The sequence below is a fragment of the Lathamus discolor genome, chromosome 2, assembly GCF_037157495.1.
Source record: "Lathamus discolor isolate bLatDis1 chromosome 2, bLatDis1.hap1, whole genome shotgun sequence".
NCBI classification, from domain to species: Eukaryota; Metazoa; Chordata; class Aves; order Psittaciformes; family Psittacidae; genus Lathamus; species Lathamus discolor.
This window is the reverse complement of record NC_088885.1, coordinates 63,125,121-63,140,523: the sequence shown is the minus strand read 5'-3', so window position 1 is coordinate 63,140,523 and position 15,403 is coordinate 63,125,121. Positions and strand designations below refer to the sequence as shown.

The following is a 15,403-nucleotide window of genomic DNA, read 5'->3' as shown; positions in this document are numbered from 1 at the left end:
ACATCTGCAAGATCAAAACCTCCTTACAATACCAGGATCAATTCTTTTCCTTAAACAAAGCATTAATCTTAGTTGAAGCTACAACTTTTGATGACACGTCTTAAGAGCTCTAACCATTCTTGAGAGAGCTGAGATAATAAAGGGTTACCTAGTAAAAAGGCTTTTGCAAACCCTTAGAGGCATATGAGGAAATAGTTCTCCATGGAGAAGCACATTCCAGGGGGTTAGCCTGAGGTAAAAAGTTAAAAAATATCTCTCATGTGGTCTTTGTATAGAAAGTGAAGTCATGCTCTCTAGGCAAAGATTTCTCAGTGTGTAATGGGAGCCACCTTTGATCAAGGCACCTGACACTATCAATGGAGTATTCCTCATTCATCCATGCAATAGAAATTATTCTAAATATGAATGTTATGATGTTTTCCATGGGGCCTTTTCTCTCTTAATTATTCAGCTGCACTCATCATCCACTAGACACTCATCTGGAAGCAAGCATACGTTTTTCTGGTTAATCTGGTTTTTGTTTGTATTTTGTTTGTGGGGTTTTTTGTTTGTAAAATGGTGCTCCTGTGAACATGTACTTTAGGAGAAGAAACAGGTAATAGGTTCAGGCATGTCACTGTATATAAACAGGACTGATTAAATGTACGGATCATACACTAGGTAGGTAATTTATCTGTAGGCAGACATTTATATGCCTTTCTATCACAATTCTCCCAAGTTCTCTAAGGTCTTCAGCAAAGATTTATAAGGAGTCCTCTGATGACACCTGTGATTTCCTTCTCTTTCTGTGGTTTTCTTTGGTGTTTCTGCTCTTCCACATACCCCAGCTGCAATCGGACCAGTCCCTCATGTCTGCACTGCCATTCAGACAGCAGTGGAACTAATTGCTTATGTCATTCAGGCACACAAATAGTTGTGTTTTGGGTAGCAGTTCCAGGGCTAAGCAAGCCTGTGCGTGAGCTAGCTTCTCCTTTCAGCGGAACAGAGGACAGCCATCATGCCTGTCTGTGGTAATGAGCTTCTTCAACAAACAGCAGATGAGCTTGACTGATTATTTTTTTATTAGATACAGCAACGGTTGCACTGCAGGACAGACCAGGTACCTGGCACTTGTGTACAGCAGAAGCAACAAGCAGATCACTGGTATTTAGAGCTGCAATAAATAGATGGCAGTTTTGAGATCTCCAGGTATCTTTTCTCAGCAGCAGTATAAAATTAGACATTCTGTCTGTGCTTCAGAACTTAGCCCTGGCTGCCAATTCACACCAGTCTGTTGCCTGCACCTTTGAAGACAGAGGTGGTACCTGCTTATTGTCTGCCCTTCCAGGCAATTATGACGAGGACTGATAATGCAGCTATAATGAGATACAATACCAATGCTCACTGGCATGCTGGCCTATTACAGCATACATATCAAAGTTCAATATATATTTGGTGTGAAGTTGTCATCTTATTTCTAACATTCCTGTTGTGTAAGCAGCCAGAATAACAGATGGACAAAGGAAAACAAATAAATCAACCCAGTATCTTTTCCCTTTTCTTACTGAAGAGTGTGAAATGTCAGCTGTGTGAAGCTTACTGCAGGTTCATTAAATGTAAATTTCTGGCAGATATTCTTCAGATGCTTCCCAAGCTTTTGCATTCCAACCATGCAGAGCCAACATAAGCTGCTGTTAGGTGCCAGCAACAGCATGTGCTTATTTTCTCTCTCCTGTTGTTTGTTCTGAGCTGTCTGGGATTTCCAAATTTTAAGTATCTCTTGACATCTTGGAAGAGTATTAAAACGGTCTTGTGCATACTGCCACCTGCTGTGATTAAAGAAAACTGGAGCTAAAATATGTAAGCTTTTAATTACAGCTTTTTATTAATTATAAAGTGGGAAGTTTTCATTCAGGCATGCTTACCCAGAAACTGAAAACTTTCAATGGCCTAGGTCTACTCATATATGCTTCAGACCTTAAAGCTCCTATAGTTCCAACCCCTGTGCGACGGGCAGGGACACCTTCCACCAGACCAGGTTGCTCCAAGCCCCGTCCGACCTGGCCTTGAGCACTGCCAGGGATGGGGCAGCCACAGCTTCTCTGGACAGCCTGTGCCGGGGCCTCACCACCCTCACAACAGAAGTTTCCGGCACCGCATGGTTTATGCGCATTAGGAACACTCCCGGAGGCCGGAGCAGACCACACACGCCGCGGTGAAAGCAGCCGGCGGGCGCAAGCTGGGCGCCCGCTCCGTGATCAGCTCCACCCGTGTGCGAGCCCCAGCGCAGTTGGCAGCGGCAGCCGTACCCCGCGCCGCCGGTCCCTCCCGGCCTTCAGCCCACGAGCCGCCGCAGGCCGCGCTCCTCCCAGCCTGCGCAGAGGTACCTCTGCAGGCTGGGCTCCTCCCTCGCCGCGGCTGCGCGCTGGGAGCGGGGCCGCACTGAGCCGTCCCGCGTCGTGCGGGCGCTACGCGCCTATGCTGCGCTCGGGCCTGCTCCCCCGCGCCCTGCGTCGCCCGCGCGGGGCCGTGCAGAGCTGCCGCTGCTGCTGCACGGCCCGCAGCCGGGCGGGCGCGGCGGGCGGCGGGTCCCGCCTCAGGGCCGCCCTGGGGCTGCTGCCAGGCCCCGGCCGGCCCGCGGCCGTGGCCGTGCCGCTGTGCGCCCGGGGGCTGCGCTGGGCCGGTAAGCGGCGGGGCTCGGGTGGGCTGGGGCAGGCACCGCTGGGCCTCGGTCCCCCTTGCCCTCCCTGTGAGCCCGGCAGGACTCACTGCGTGGTCTCGCAGGCGGGGAGGGAGGAAGGGAAGGAGAGTGACACCCCGGCCACGGACCGGGAAACCAAACCGGCAGTAGCTGCGCTCTCGGTGCCGTATCGGCTTCCTGCCGGAAGGGTGTCAGGTTCGTGGGGGCCTTCCGACTACCGGTGCTGCTTAGTTTCTGTGCCAGTGGTTATGCACATGGCTTGTAGCAGGGCACCGCATCGTTAAAGGCGAAGTGCAGTGTGCTGGAAAACATAAATAGAAATGTCTTGTCTTTCTTCAGGTAAACTTTATCAGCATGTCCCAACAGAGCCCTCTCAAGCCACCTTAGCTAGCGTGGCTCCTGTTTTTGCAGTGGTAAGTACATGCAGGACTTTCCACCAGCAAGAGCACCTTGTGCAAGATGATGGTACTCTAAAGCATCATAGGAGCAGATAGATTTCATCTCTCAGAGGACATCCCTAGTTCTAAATTGCCGGTTTAAAGTATTCTGACTTGACCTGATAGCAGCCTTCCGGTATCTGAAGGGAGTCTACAAGGATGCTGGAGAGGGACTCCTCATCAGGGACTGTGTCAATAGGACAGGGGGTAATGGGTTTATACTTAAAACAGGGGAAGTTCAGGTTAGGTATAAAGGAAGCAGTTCTTTACTGTGAGGATGGTGAGGCACTGGCACAGGCTGCCCAAAGAAGTGGTAAATGCTCCATCCCTGGCAGTGTTCAAGGCCAGGACAGAGCCTTGGACAACATGGTTTAGTGTGTGGTGTCCCTGCCCATGGCAGGGGGGATTGGAAGTAGATGATCTTAAGGTCTTTTCCAACCCAAACTGTTCTGTGATTCCATACAGTGTTTGTCTTTCTAAGATCCAGTATCTGGTGGAAGTTCTCTTGCTTTAACTGTGAAGGCAGGTCAATTCTTGGAAGTGCTGCAGCCAGGAGCTTTCTTGTTAAGCTTGTCAAGGCTTACTAATGCCTTTTAGAAACATTATTCCTGGTTTTTGGTGGCTGCAATTCTAAGCAGACAATTTTGGGAAAAACTAGGTCTGTATATTCTTCTAAAACAGTTAATCTGAAAATCATTTGCACACTGCTTGATTGACATTATTAGTGTATATGAGGGAAGGGAAGGCCTTCTGTTGGAATGAAAAGCAGTCATTCTGCAACAAGGTGCATGCATGTAGGTCTTATGGCCATGTATCCCCCTGTTGCAGCTCTACTGGAATGTGTGGTTAGGTATGTTTAATTCACAGAAAGTTATTTTTAAACCAGTAATATGGAATTAAACTACATGGTTTATGAGCAAAATGGGAAACTTTCTGATTAAACCTGACATTGCAGTTTTTCCAGTAAAATAATTTTACCCTGTGAGATACAAGTGTTACATGAAAAATCTCAATGAGAAGTGCTAAGGTAGGAAGGATTTAGGTGTAGGTTACTAGCTGAATAGGATATTAATGCAGTACTTGACATGGGCACAAGGCCTAACCCCCTAATTTGTGGTACTCTTCACTTGTAAAGTTTTATTTGTAAATTTTTTAGATTGCTGCAAAGGAAATGGCAAAATTTGTGATCCAGAATGTAAGATGCCCCACTGATCTCTTCTCCCTGGTGGCCAGTGACAGGACATGTGTGAATGGTTCAAAGCTGTGCCAGGGTATGTTTAGACTGGACGTGAGAAAGCATTTCTTTGCCAAGACAGTGCTCAAACACTGGAACAGGCTTCCTAGAGAGGTAGTCAATGCTCCAAGCCTGCCCATGTCAAAGGGGCATTTAGACGATGCTCTTATGAACAGGCTTTAACTTTTGTTCAGTCCTGAAGTGGTGAGGCAATTGGATTCTGTAATTGTTGCAGGTTCCTTCTGACTGAAATAGTTTATTCTAAGTCTGATCCTCTGTAAATTACTTTTTTCCCAAGGGTTACATAGGAACATGGTCATATAGATGACACTAGTATTTGGTGTGTGGCACTCTGGTGCAACTTTTTCTCTATTGGGGTGAACTGTGAAGAGAGTGAAGGTTGTTTTTTCTTAATAATGTATATTCCATTTGACTTTAGGCGAGTGCACACAGTTTTAGAAATTGACTTCTTGACATACAGTAGTTCTGTGAAAACAATAATTTTTTTCCCACTCCTTTAGATGAAGCTTGACAAAGAGGGAAATGCTACCTATTTTGGTGAGTTTTCATTGCAGTTTTGGTTAGTTTTTGTCTTTTTTCCTTGTCCAGTACAGAAAAGCCCAATTGGCAATTTGCATGAGAGAGAAAATTGTATTTGGGATACTTCTCTGTGTGGGATGTTGCAACGTGTTCTTTGTTTTGCTGCCGCCTTTTGGTCTTCATAGCATCTTTACTGTTACAATTTTTACATATTTTTAAGTATCATTTTGAAAATGACATATCTCTAACAGGTGGTCATTTTTACTTTGTCTTTTCCCTATTTAACAAACATGCAGCTTTCCTCACTTTGTATTTTCTTCCTTTGAGACTTCTCAAGTGAGTCTCTTGGTTTCTGGCATGAAATTAATTTTTATGGCCAACTTTTTCACTTATATCTGAATTTTTTTCTCTTCCCACTTAAGATGCAGTCTTACAAACTTCGTATATTGAGGAATCAATGGGAGGAAAACTGTTTTAAAGATAACAGCTTTTTCTTTCTATCTGTGGGACTTAGTAACACAGTAGAATGTCATTTCAGAGCATACATGCTTGTTCCCTAAGTATCTTCATTTTAAAATATTTTTCCGATAGAAAAGAAGAAAACAGAATTGTACCAGGAATTGGGTCTTCAAGCTCGAGATCTAAGATTCCAACACCTAATGAGCATAGCAACTAGGAACAACAGGATCATCTTGAGAATGGAGGTAATATTTTCCCTGTAGTTGAGTGTAAACTTGCACCATGTCTGATCTTTGCACTTGCATTTTCTTGCACTGTTCTTTTAATACCAGTTTTCTGTGAGGTGCAGCCCAGAAGTAAATGTGTCTTTGGAGCTCTGCCTAGCAATCAGAGGTATGGGTTCACCAACAGTACATATTAATGGCAGGAGGGACATTACTAACGTTGTCATAGAAATAAAGGCTTACTTGGAGCCTCTGCTCAATCATACCACCACTGGCACAGTGGTGTGTCTGAACCGTAGGGAATGTATAGTTTGCAGTTAGCATGAGATTGTTATTTTCGTGCCTGGAAAGACATTCGAAGAACGGCTTTATCAGAGCCTAAATTTTCAAATGCGCTACACAGTTACAAAATACCTTGAAAGAGGTGGTTTTTCAGACTCTTCTATGTACTGTCTTTTTCAGTTCTTGAAGGCTGTCATAACACCAGAGTTTCTTCTGATACTAGATTATCGTAATTTAAACCTGGAACACTGGCTCTTCAAGGAACTAGCATCTCAGCTGGCTGGGGAAGGTCAGCTGGTTACATATTCCCTGCCCTTTGAATTCCGAGCCATAGAAGCAATCCTGCAATACCGGGTGAGCTGTCTCATTTTTATTTAAACAGTTTTGGAAGTTGTTGCTTCATAGAAAGGAGAGTATTGATTTTATTTTTGTGTTACTATTTATACATACGCATTTGTATGTGTATTCTGCACTTACGGTAGGAGCTCTTTTTGGTTTGTTTTTTATTACTTTAGTTTTTATGGGTTTGTGTGTGTATGTGTTACCATTCCCTTCCCAAGAAAGTGCTAATTGGATGTGATGGCTTCACCATCATTTGGAAAGTTGAAAACAAGACAGAGTACCTTTCTAGAGACATGCTGTAGCTGAAATGGAAGTCACGCTGAGGGTTTTGGCCTCTTGGGCAGGAGTCAGATAACGATTTCTAGCTATCCTTAAAAATTCGTGCTTGCTAATGCTAATATGACATTTCTAGTCAAACAGTGCTTTAGCTTTATCAGCCTTACTGCTGTGGTTGTCACTGAGTTTCAGTTCAGTGCAAATCTCTATTATAAAATACTGTATTTTGCATTGGCTTTATCTTATAAGTGGTATCTCTATAAAAAGTATTTCCTGGGCATTGGAGAGCAGATTGTGTTAACTGCCTGTTACTGTGAATTCTGTGTTCAGAGACAGGAGTCAGTAGCCCAAATCATTCTAAAAGGATTGCTTTAATTCTTATGAAGGATCATGTTGTTACCTAGATCAGCAGACTACAGGGGAGACTTAACACTTTGCAGCCTCAGATCCTTGAGACACTGGAAGCTCTAGTGGACCCCAAGCTTTTGTCTGTGGATAGGAGTAAACTACACATTCTTCTGCAAAATGGCAAGAGGTAAATAAAAGTAAGCCGTGAAGAGCTAAGAAGATGACCATAGAAAATTATGTGCAGTGAAATGTTAGAAAAATTGTATCTAATATTAATTTCCTAGATAACTGTAATGCTGGCTTGTGCATCTTATTTATAAATGTAAAAATTGGTATGGAAGATGAGTGATACGGGGCAAAATAGAAAAAGGGAAGCCTATTCCAAGTTTTTATAAATACAGTTGAGCTTCTTAAATAGCATCTGACAGAACAAAATAATACTTAAGAGAACAAAATAACATCATGAAAATGTTTCCTCTAATGTAAAACAAGATTAGCCTTTGGATTTATGCTTTAAGGTTACTAGTTCTCATATACCGGTACCTTTCTGTATTAGCCCTTCTGGTATATGCTTGCTACATGCTCATAGAGTGCTTGTTTCCTCTAGGTTAGGAATATACCCAGAAAACACATCTGAATCTCTTTCAGTGTGTGTCTGTAGCTCACTGGTCCCCAGATAGATCACTGCCACTGCTAAAGAGTATGGCCTGTAAGGAATTTTTTGAAGGAGTTCTTAGAACCCTGCAAGGAAGTCTTCCCTGGACAGTCTTTTCAGGCGAGGGTGCTGGCTGGCAAACTCAGTTAGAGATTACCTTTGTGCACTGGTGCCAGTGAGGATTACTTGACCTTTTTTGCCTGTTCTTTCTTCAGCTTGTCAGAACTGGAAACAGATCTTAAAGTTTTCAAAGAAACAATTCTGGAGATCTTAGATGAAGAAGAATTAATAGAAGAGCTCTGTCTATCTAAATGGACTGATCCACAAGTATTGTATGTATATTTTGAAGCCACATACTTTTTTAACAGTGTGATTTGTTTTAGAAGAACTTGAACACTAAACTGTGTGTTCCCTGCCAAAAAGCAGAAAGCAAAAGACTTTTATTTTTTTAAAGTCCTAATGCTTGCTGCTTCAGAAATCACTGTATTTTCCATTTCAGAGAGGGACTGCATTAGCACTAGTTATACTATGCACTTTCAAATAGTTCTTGGCGTAACAGGCCAGCTCATCCAGTATGTAATGGGATGGGAGCAGGATGGCAGAAGGAGAAAAGGCAAATGTTAACACTTTCTGGAGGAATTTTGCTCATTTTAAAGCTTGTCTTAAAAATGTCAGACACCGTGCTTCCTTTGTTAGAAGTGTTCTGAACACCTTTCTTCTAGCTTTTTGCTTACCAGCAGAACCTGAAGGAAAGAGGCCCTGAAGCAATCTTGTTCATCTGAAGAGCAGCATTTAAGGAAAGGTGTACACGCAGAAATAGTCCCATTGCACTCCCTCAAATTCTGGTGAAGGACAGCAGCAGCAGTGCCGGCTGCTTTTAACAAAAACTAAAAAGCAAAAAGAGAATGTGTACCAGACCCTAGTATGTTTTGGCCTGAACTGTATTTAAATCTTGGGCATACAGACGTGCTTTATGTTTAAGTGGATAACAGAAACTGCTTTTCAGCATCCTTTGTGAAGTTGCTGAGTGCTACTTTTGTGTAACAACACTGCATGTGGATATTAGTAGTGTTCACACAGTAGCATGTGTTTGAAATCAGGAGGTAGTTTCTTGTCCTGCAGAGCTTAGTCTAAATGTGCAGCAGAAACTCGGAAGTGGGACACGTTTAGCATTTCTAGTGTATCTGCTGGAGCAGTGTCAGGAGGGCTCTGGATTCAGGGCTGCTCCTGAGTCAGCAGCTGGTCTTCATCCTGGTTTTGCTCACAGCCTTCCTCTGGACTTCATGTGAGCTGCTGGCAGCTCTCTTCTTGCCTCGTGGTAGATAATATATAGGGAACATCTAGGAAAGTTACCAAAGTAACCTTACATGCTCATGTCAGGAGAAGCCTGAAGTCATCCTTTCTTTCAGACACCATTGCACAAGGGAAGGAGAGGTGGTGGTGGGAGTCTATGCTGTGCTACAGGGTGCAGAGGTGGTCTGTGTGCAAGGCACACCAGGAAATACTAGCCGTGGCAGCACATCTGCAGGCAGGGAGTGTGTGGACAGCTCTCTTGGCTCCACGATTGATGCAGGTGATAAGTGGTGTTTGCTGAACTCAAGAAGTCTGAGAAGGTGTGGAGTAACCCAGTGAGGCATATAGCTGGTGATCATTTGAAGCAGCAGCGGTGAGCTGAACCCAGAAAGACAAGATGATTTGGGCATTGTATCTTTGTGCGGAGGCACAGCAGACTTGAAAGACTTGTGAGACAGATAGAGGCTAGTTAATGAAAGCAAATCACATGGCAAAGGCCATATGGCTCGTTTCCCTTTGTATATCCACAGAGAAGGCAATGTAAGATACTCATCAAGTAAGACCTTGAGTTGAATCTGTAATACAGCAGATAGTGCTTTAAGACTTTTAAGTCTGCAACTCCTCTCATCTGCATGCATTAAAAACCTCAAGGTCCGAAGGGCTCTAAAATCAGCCTAGCTAACTCAAAGCTTCTGCCTTCCAGGACAGAAACCAGGGGCTCTGTTAAAGCTCCTCAGGGAGCTTATGTGTGTTGATTCTTAAAGCATGTCACTTAATTTCTTGGAAAACCATTTCAGAGAGGTCCCTTTAACAGTCAGCAATGCAAGGAGGAAATTCTTTAAAAGGTTGAGTCTCTGCAGAAGTGAGGTTATGCTACAAAAGAAAAAAAAGATGAAGAATCTCCCTGGCTTTGCTGCTGGTTTCCAGGCTCTTGTGGATCTTGGGTGCCTCAGCGTTCATCTACACAGCAATCCAGTACACCACCAGAAACATACATACTTGTTCCAGAGAAGGCTACTGCACCAGCACTTGGACCATAAAATTAGTCTCTCAGACAGATTTCACCTAGGAGAGCAGCATCTTCCATTTGATGCTCATTCTTCATCTGTTTCGTGCTCCAGAACATGCACTAATCACTGTATATAACTGAAATACCTTACAACTAAACTTTTTGAATATACCTCTAAAACATCTGCCTCGCTGTGTAATTGTTTGTGTGTTGACTTGCTTTATTCTTGGAGTTTTTGACTGTACCGTTACCAGCTTCCACCACTTGAGGGCACCACGAAATTAAGCATATCCTCTCAAAACTGTCAGCACTTTATAACAGCTTAATAATAATACAAACACGTAATATAAACTCTATAAATAATATAAAAGTGTAACTTTATAACTTTTTAATACCTGAACAAGTAAGATCTGTGGTGCTGTGCATGTCTTGAGCACATCCAGTGCTAACTGCTTTACTCAAAATAATCAATTGCCTATGCTGATCAGCTGATACATAGAAAAATGTCTTTTATTTGAAACTGTTTGTATTAATGGAAATTCCTCCCTGAAAAGATTGAATTTGAGATCTAGTATCTGACAGCACTCTTGTTGGCTGTTCCCTTCAACTCTTACGTGCCTTGTGTTAACACTTTGGTAATACTCTTCTATACAATGTGTAGCTAACCAGAAAAATATAAACTGTTGCTCGCAGTGAGGAGAGTGTATCTGGGATTGACCATGCAGAGGAAATGGAGCTGCTGCTGGAGAACTATTACAGACAAGCAGAAGATCTTGCAAATGAAGCTCGTGAACTCAGACTGTTGATTGATGACTCAGAAAGCATAATCTTTATCAACCTAGACAGGTTAGCTACCCTATCTTCTGGACTGCCAACAGCTGGGCAGAATTTAATGCTGCTTATTCTTTCTCAAATCTGCCTACAAGGACAGTTGGGGAGTTCCGTCTTCATGGGGGTTTGAATGCACTTGCAGTCACAGCACAAGAAGCTGCATGTGCAGCTTTTCTTGCAAGTGAACTGGAGAAAGCAAAGCAACAAGACACCCTAATTCATATGTATAAGAAGCTCCTTAGCTAGGTAGGCATTGGTTATCTGTAGCAGGAGAAACGAAGCTTCCTTCTGAGGAGCTACACACTAAAGGAAATCCCCGCAAGTTTAGGGGCAAAATAAAATTTTACTCAGGAAAGTTCACTCAATTTAGAAAACCTGATTTATTTAAGTCTGGCTGGGTAACACAAGTTGTGTTATTACTCTGTGGGGTGGTAACAAGAATGAATAACTTTGGAGTATTTTCTCTCGCTCTGTATGCTACTGTTTTCACTACTAGTCAGCTTTCTTACTGAAAAGTAATTATAGCTTGAATTTGTAAGCACCTGCCACTCTTGTCTTTGAGGTCAGCATTTAATGCTCGCTCTCCTCTTTACTGGGGAGCTACCTGTATAAGCAATTGGTGGATGCCTCACTGGGTTGTCTAATTGCAGCATAACTTCCTCTCTTTCACTGTTTGGCTTTAGTGCATATGGAATTTGAGAATTTGGGCAGCAAATCAGTTCTTGGGTTCCTCTAACAGATGTTTCTCCCTTCTTTAGCCACCGTAATGTGATGATGAGACTGAATTTGCAGCTGACTATGGGGACTTTTTCTCTCTCTCTCTTTGGACTCATAGGAGTTGCATTTGGTATGAACTTGGAGTCATCTCTTGAAGAGGTAAGGAACAAGTGTTGGTTTTATCAGTGACGTAATACATGGGCCCTACTTTTATAGTGTATTTTATATTCAGTACAACTTCTTTCCATAGGTAAAGCTCCAGGCTTATATTAATGTGTAAATATAATTTACTCTGGTGATTCATGTGTTCATACCATCACTTTTTTTGTAGGTGAATTACTATGTGTGACTAACTGTGCAATTTAGCAGCCTTTTTTCTATGTCATGTCTGTGGAAAAGAAACGGGAAGACAAATTTATGGTTGTGTAAGGACTGACTGTAAAAGCAGTATTAAGTTGTCTTTAATGATCATCTGTTCTTCTGAAGGGGACCAGCTTTGTCTTCCAGATACAAGGGTACCTGGCAAGTACTCAGGGCATTTCCAGCACACCACAGGAAATACTCAGCTGTCAATTACGTGTTTACACCTGGAGGGGTCCAGATTTACAATTGCACATGCTGTCTTTAAAACAAACTAACCAAAGCAAAGACTCTTTCTTTTCAAATCCATTACATAGAAGGGTTAAATTTTCAAACTTCCTGATGAGGGAAGGAAAACTGCATGAGACAATAACAGGGTGATTCCTAAATAAAATGCTTTGCTATGAAACAGCCTTTTTCCCAAGATAGGGCTTGGCTGTTGGTGGTAGAGTTTACCACCTCCTCCCATGAAGGAGGAGAACTCTGGTGGGGAGTGTGAGATTATCTCTGGATAATCCCTTTTCTGAAGAGTTTTATGACTAATAGGAACGTTCTCTTGGTAGGACCCCAGGATATTTTGGCTGGTAACAGGGATTATGTTTCTGGGAAGTGGTCTGATATGGCGACGCTTGCTTTCCTTCCTTGGGCGGCACCTAGAACCTCCACTACCTCCTCAAGTACGTATGGCTGGCTGGGTTTCTGCTTCGGACTCTGCACATACAGTTCATTTCTAAAGCAGGAAATAAGCCGTTGTAGAAGGGTGGGCTGCAGAGTAGGGGGAATTCAGCTCTGTGTCTGCTCCTAGGCAAAGGAGGAGGTTCTCCCTAGCTGGGCTAAATGAGGTGGGAAGCCCCACCACCAGAAAAAATACACCTGAGCAGTAAGATACTGCTCACTGCTCACAGAAGCAAAGGTACAAGCTGTTCCTTGAGACGCACTATTACTTTAACCTGGCAGTCCAAGGGAAACTGAGGCTAATGGTAGAAACAGCCCTAATTTGCCTTCTCACATAACTCTTGATCTGAAGTCCCTGTCGTGCGGAAAGAAAGCAAAGATAAAAAGATTATAAGGACAGGTACTAACTGTAGGAACTCTCCAGAGAATGATGCAATTGTTATGATGTCCTGACTCCCAATCCAAAGTATGTAATAGCTCCTCACATGCACACCAGCTGTCTGCCACCAATGCTGATGGCATTTTTAGAACCCCACTGTACCAAGCTGTATGAAGATTTCCAAGGAGACCATCTTCAGATTAGCAAGATTTTACATGGGTTATTTTCCCTGTTGACTACCATTTCCTCCCAAGGCTTTTGGGACTGTATTGTCCACTTCTATTCTGCACTCTATTTGTAACTAGAGTACAATAGACTACTAGTGGTACTCTGGTACAACTAGAGTAGGGAAGTACCAGCGGATTCAAAAGTTAAATTGCTACAGGTGACAAAAGAAAGGGAGTGACAGGTAACTCCCCTCCCCTCCCTTGCCACTAAGGCAGATAGCAGTTTGTGTGGATTGCTGACTGTGGCTAAAACCAACAGGATTATGCTCAAGTGTTGCTCAAAACCAACTCCAGCACATACTGACTTTGGCTTGCAGAAGTACACTGAAAGGGATTAGGGAGGGGGGAGCTAGAGGCAGTGCTCTGAAAATTAAGAAAAATCAGTGTTTGGGCCTCTGTGCAGATGTATTTCCTTCTGCTGCGTATAGAACAGCTTCTCATGTAATCACAGGCTGTTTGTATCACCTTGCCTAGGTTCCTGCAGTTTTGAAAAAATCCCAACCAGCAGCTGGAAGAGTGGACATAAAGAGCAACCTTAAAACAGAAACATTTGGGCTGAACAGAAGCACGTTAACAAACCAATAGAACAGCAGGAATGAAGAGACTTTTGTTGTTACAGGGTGGACTTTGGACACTTCCATTTGTTCTTCCTTACTGAAAATTGCAAGAATTTCTAAACTTGCTAATTTAATATATTATTTTATGCCAATAAACTATGGTGAGATTTTAATGCTTACACACAAAAGGAGAAAAACACCAGGGAAAAGAGATACATGCTTTCACAGTAGTCTCACCTCACACCCCATATATGTTCCTTTAGTTTTCTGTATCGCATGTATGTATTTATTTTGGGGGCATTTCTGTCAAATACTTCTTCATGTAATGGCCTTAGAACAGTATTTTTAGCTTAAAGGATGGCAGTAGCCAGTGTTCATTAATAATTCTTGTTCTGAGCTGCAGATTTAGGAATCTGACTCCCAATGTCAAAGAAAAAAAAACACTCCCAAAATGGTCTTTTTAATGATTTTTTTTTTTAAAGGCCCTTTTAAATTGCAGAGAACAGATTTTCCAAAGCAAAAAGCATACCTGCATCTGTCCTGAAGCATTGCCTTTAGATTGACAGTAACCAAAAATAATGTTTCCGTTATTTCAAGAGAGCAATAACAGGCTTTGAAATGTAACTACTTATCTTGGGTATTCCTGAACAATTAATTCAGGTCCAGAAGGTATGCAGGTTTAGTTACAGGAAAAGCAGCCTGTTGGTAACACACCCTGCTGCTTGTTCTCTGATCCTAAGTCTGCATGCATTGATACAGCTGCAGTGTAACAGCTTCTCATGCTGGTAAAAAGCACCAGACCAGTTGTTGGTTTCTCCTAAGCTGGGCTCTGCTTTCTCTTCTCTCCAAGAAAAGACAAAAAGCATGGACTAGCCTGCACCACAGTAGGAAGCCTTGTGTCCTGTGGTGAACTGAAGGAAGAAGTAAAAGTCTTATGCCCACTACTTGTGTTTTTCTTAGCACTTACCTGTGAATTCTGAGGGCGTAGTTCTCTGCTGGTTTCTCTCAGTCTGCAGAGGGAGCATGAAATCCTTCTAAATCAGGTCACAAACTGTGTATTTCTTGTTTTGAGATTTTTAACCTCTGTGTAACATACAGTGAGCAGCTCCTTAGGTGCCACCAGACAAATCACTGTATTGGTAGGAGCTGAAAAGATGGTAGCTGTGAACATGGTCACTCAGGACTAACGAGTCAAAAATGGAAATGGAAAGGTACATAAATTAAAATTATACAGGTCTGTGATCCTAGTTTGGTTAAAGTCAGTTTTATGTAATTGTTTTTAAGCAGTTGTTCTTGCTCTGTGTGTGACTTCAACTACAGATATAAAAAGGCATGAGAAGGTGAGAAAACTAACGACGTTTGGAAAGCTTTTGAGGTTTCTAGCTTGGGTTTTGTTGTATTTTTTTTTTTTCCAGCCTTTTTGCTAAGCAGGTGGAGATGTAAGAAACCTCTAAACTGAACAGTCCGGTGGAAGAAACAATGGCTCACATACCTTGGTTGATAAACCCAGGAAAGCTGAGTGTGTGAAGGGATATGGATGCTGATGTTTTCAACTAAGCTGTAGTTGCATTAGGCCAGTACAGAAATGTGTTGGTGCAGCTGTCTGAGAATCTTTCATGTAAGCTTTCCAAGCTCTGGCTTCTGTGCAGGGAGGCTTCTGTGAACTGTATTGACTCCTTTTCCTGTACCTAACTGATTTAAAGCACAATAAAAGCACTGAGAGAAAGACGCATCGTTTAGAAGACTGCCTTTCTCTCTGCAGGTATACACAAATGTGTAATAGTTTTCTGACAATTCAAGCAATCAAAATGCATTCGCATGCAATAAAGTTACAATGAGATCACACACAGAAAAGACCAAAACTGGTGGAAGCTGGAT

At 42.7% G+C, this 15,403-nt stretch overlaps 1 protein-coding gene and 1 long non-coding RNA gene across 2 annotated transcripts; one reads left to right on the top strand and one right to left on the bottom strand.

The window, feature by feature from the left end:
* Positions 1 to 1,043: 1,043 nt before the first annotated feature.
* Positions 1,044 to 2,893, bottom strand: LOC136008248 (uncharacterized). The gene is made up of 2 exons (XR_010610019.1): positions 1,905 to 2,893; positions 1,044 to 1,808 (listed from the first exon to the last, which is right to left on the bottom strand). It is a non-coding gene; the product is annotated as an uncharacterized LOC136008248 (long non-coding RNA).
* On the top strand, positions 2,443 to 15,298 carry MRS2 (magnesium transporter MRS2). Its single transcript, XM_065667212.1, has 11 exons — positions 2,443 to 2,662; positions 3,020 to 3,093; positions 4,873 to 4,909; positions 5,483 to 5,595; positions 6,037 to 6,210; positions 6,879 to 7,009; positions 7,693 to 7,809; positions 10,473 to 10,625; positions 11,369 to 11,486; positions 12,251 to 12,364; positions 13,443 to 15,298. The coding sequence occupies exons 1-11, from the start codon at positions 2,458 to 2,460 to the stop codon at positions 13,551 to 13,553; spliced, it is 1,347 nt and encodes a 448-aa protein (XP_065523284.1). The 5' UTR covers positions 2,443 to 2,457; the 3' UTR covers positions 13,554 to 15,298.
* The last annotated feature ends 105 nt before the right edge of the window (positions 15,299 to 15,403 follow it).

Excerpts from the sequence above, each read along its gene's own strand:
- MRS2 (XM_065667212.1), top strand. The coding sequence starts at position 2,458 with ATGCTGCGCTCGGGCCTGCTCCCCCGCGCCCTGCGTCGCCCGCGCGGG. Across the intron at positions 3,094-4,872 it reads TGGCTCCTGTTTTTGCAGTG|ATGAAGCTTGACAAAGAGGG; the intron begins GTAAGTACATGC and ends CCACTCCTTTAG. Across the intron at positions 10,626-11,368 it reads ATCTTTATCAACCTAGACAG|CCACCGTAATGTGATGATGA; the intron begins GTTAGCTACCCT and ends TCCCTTCTTTAG.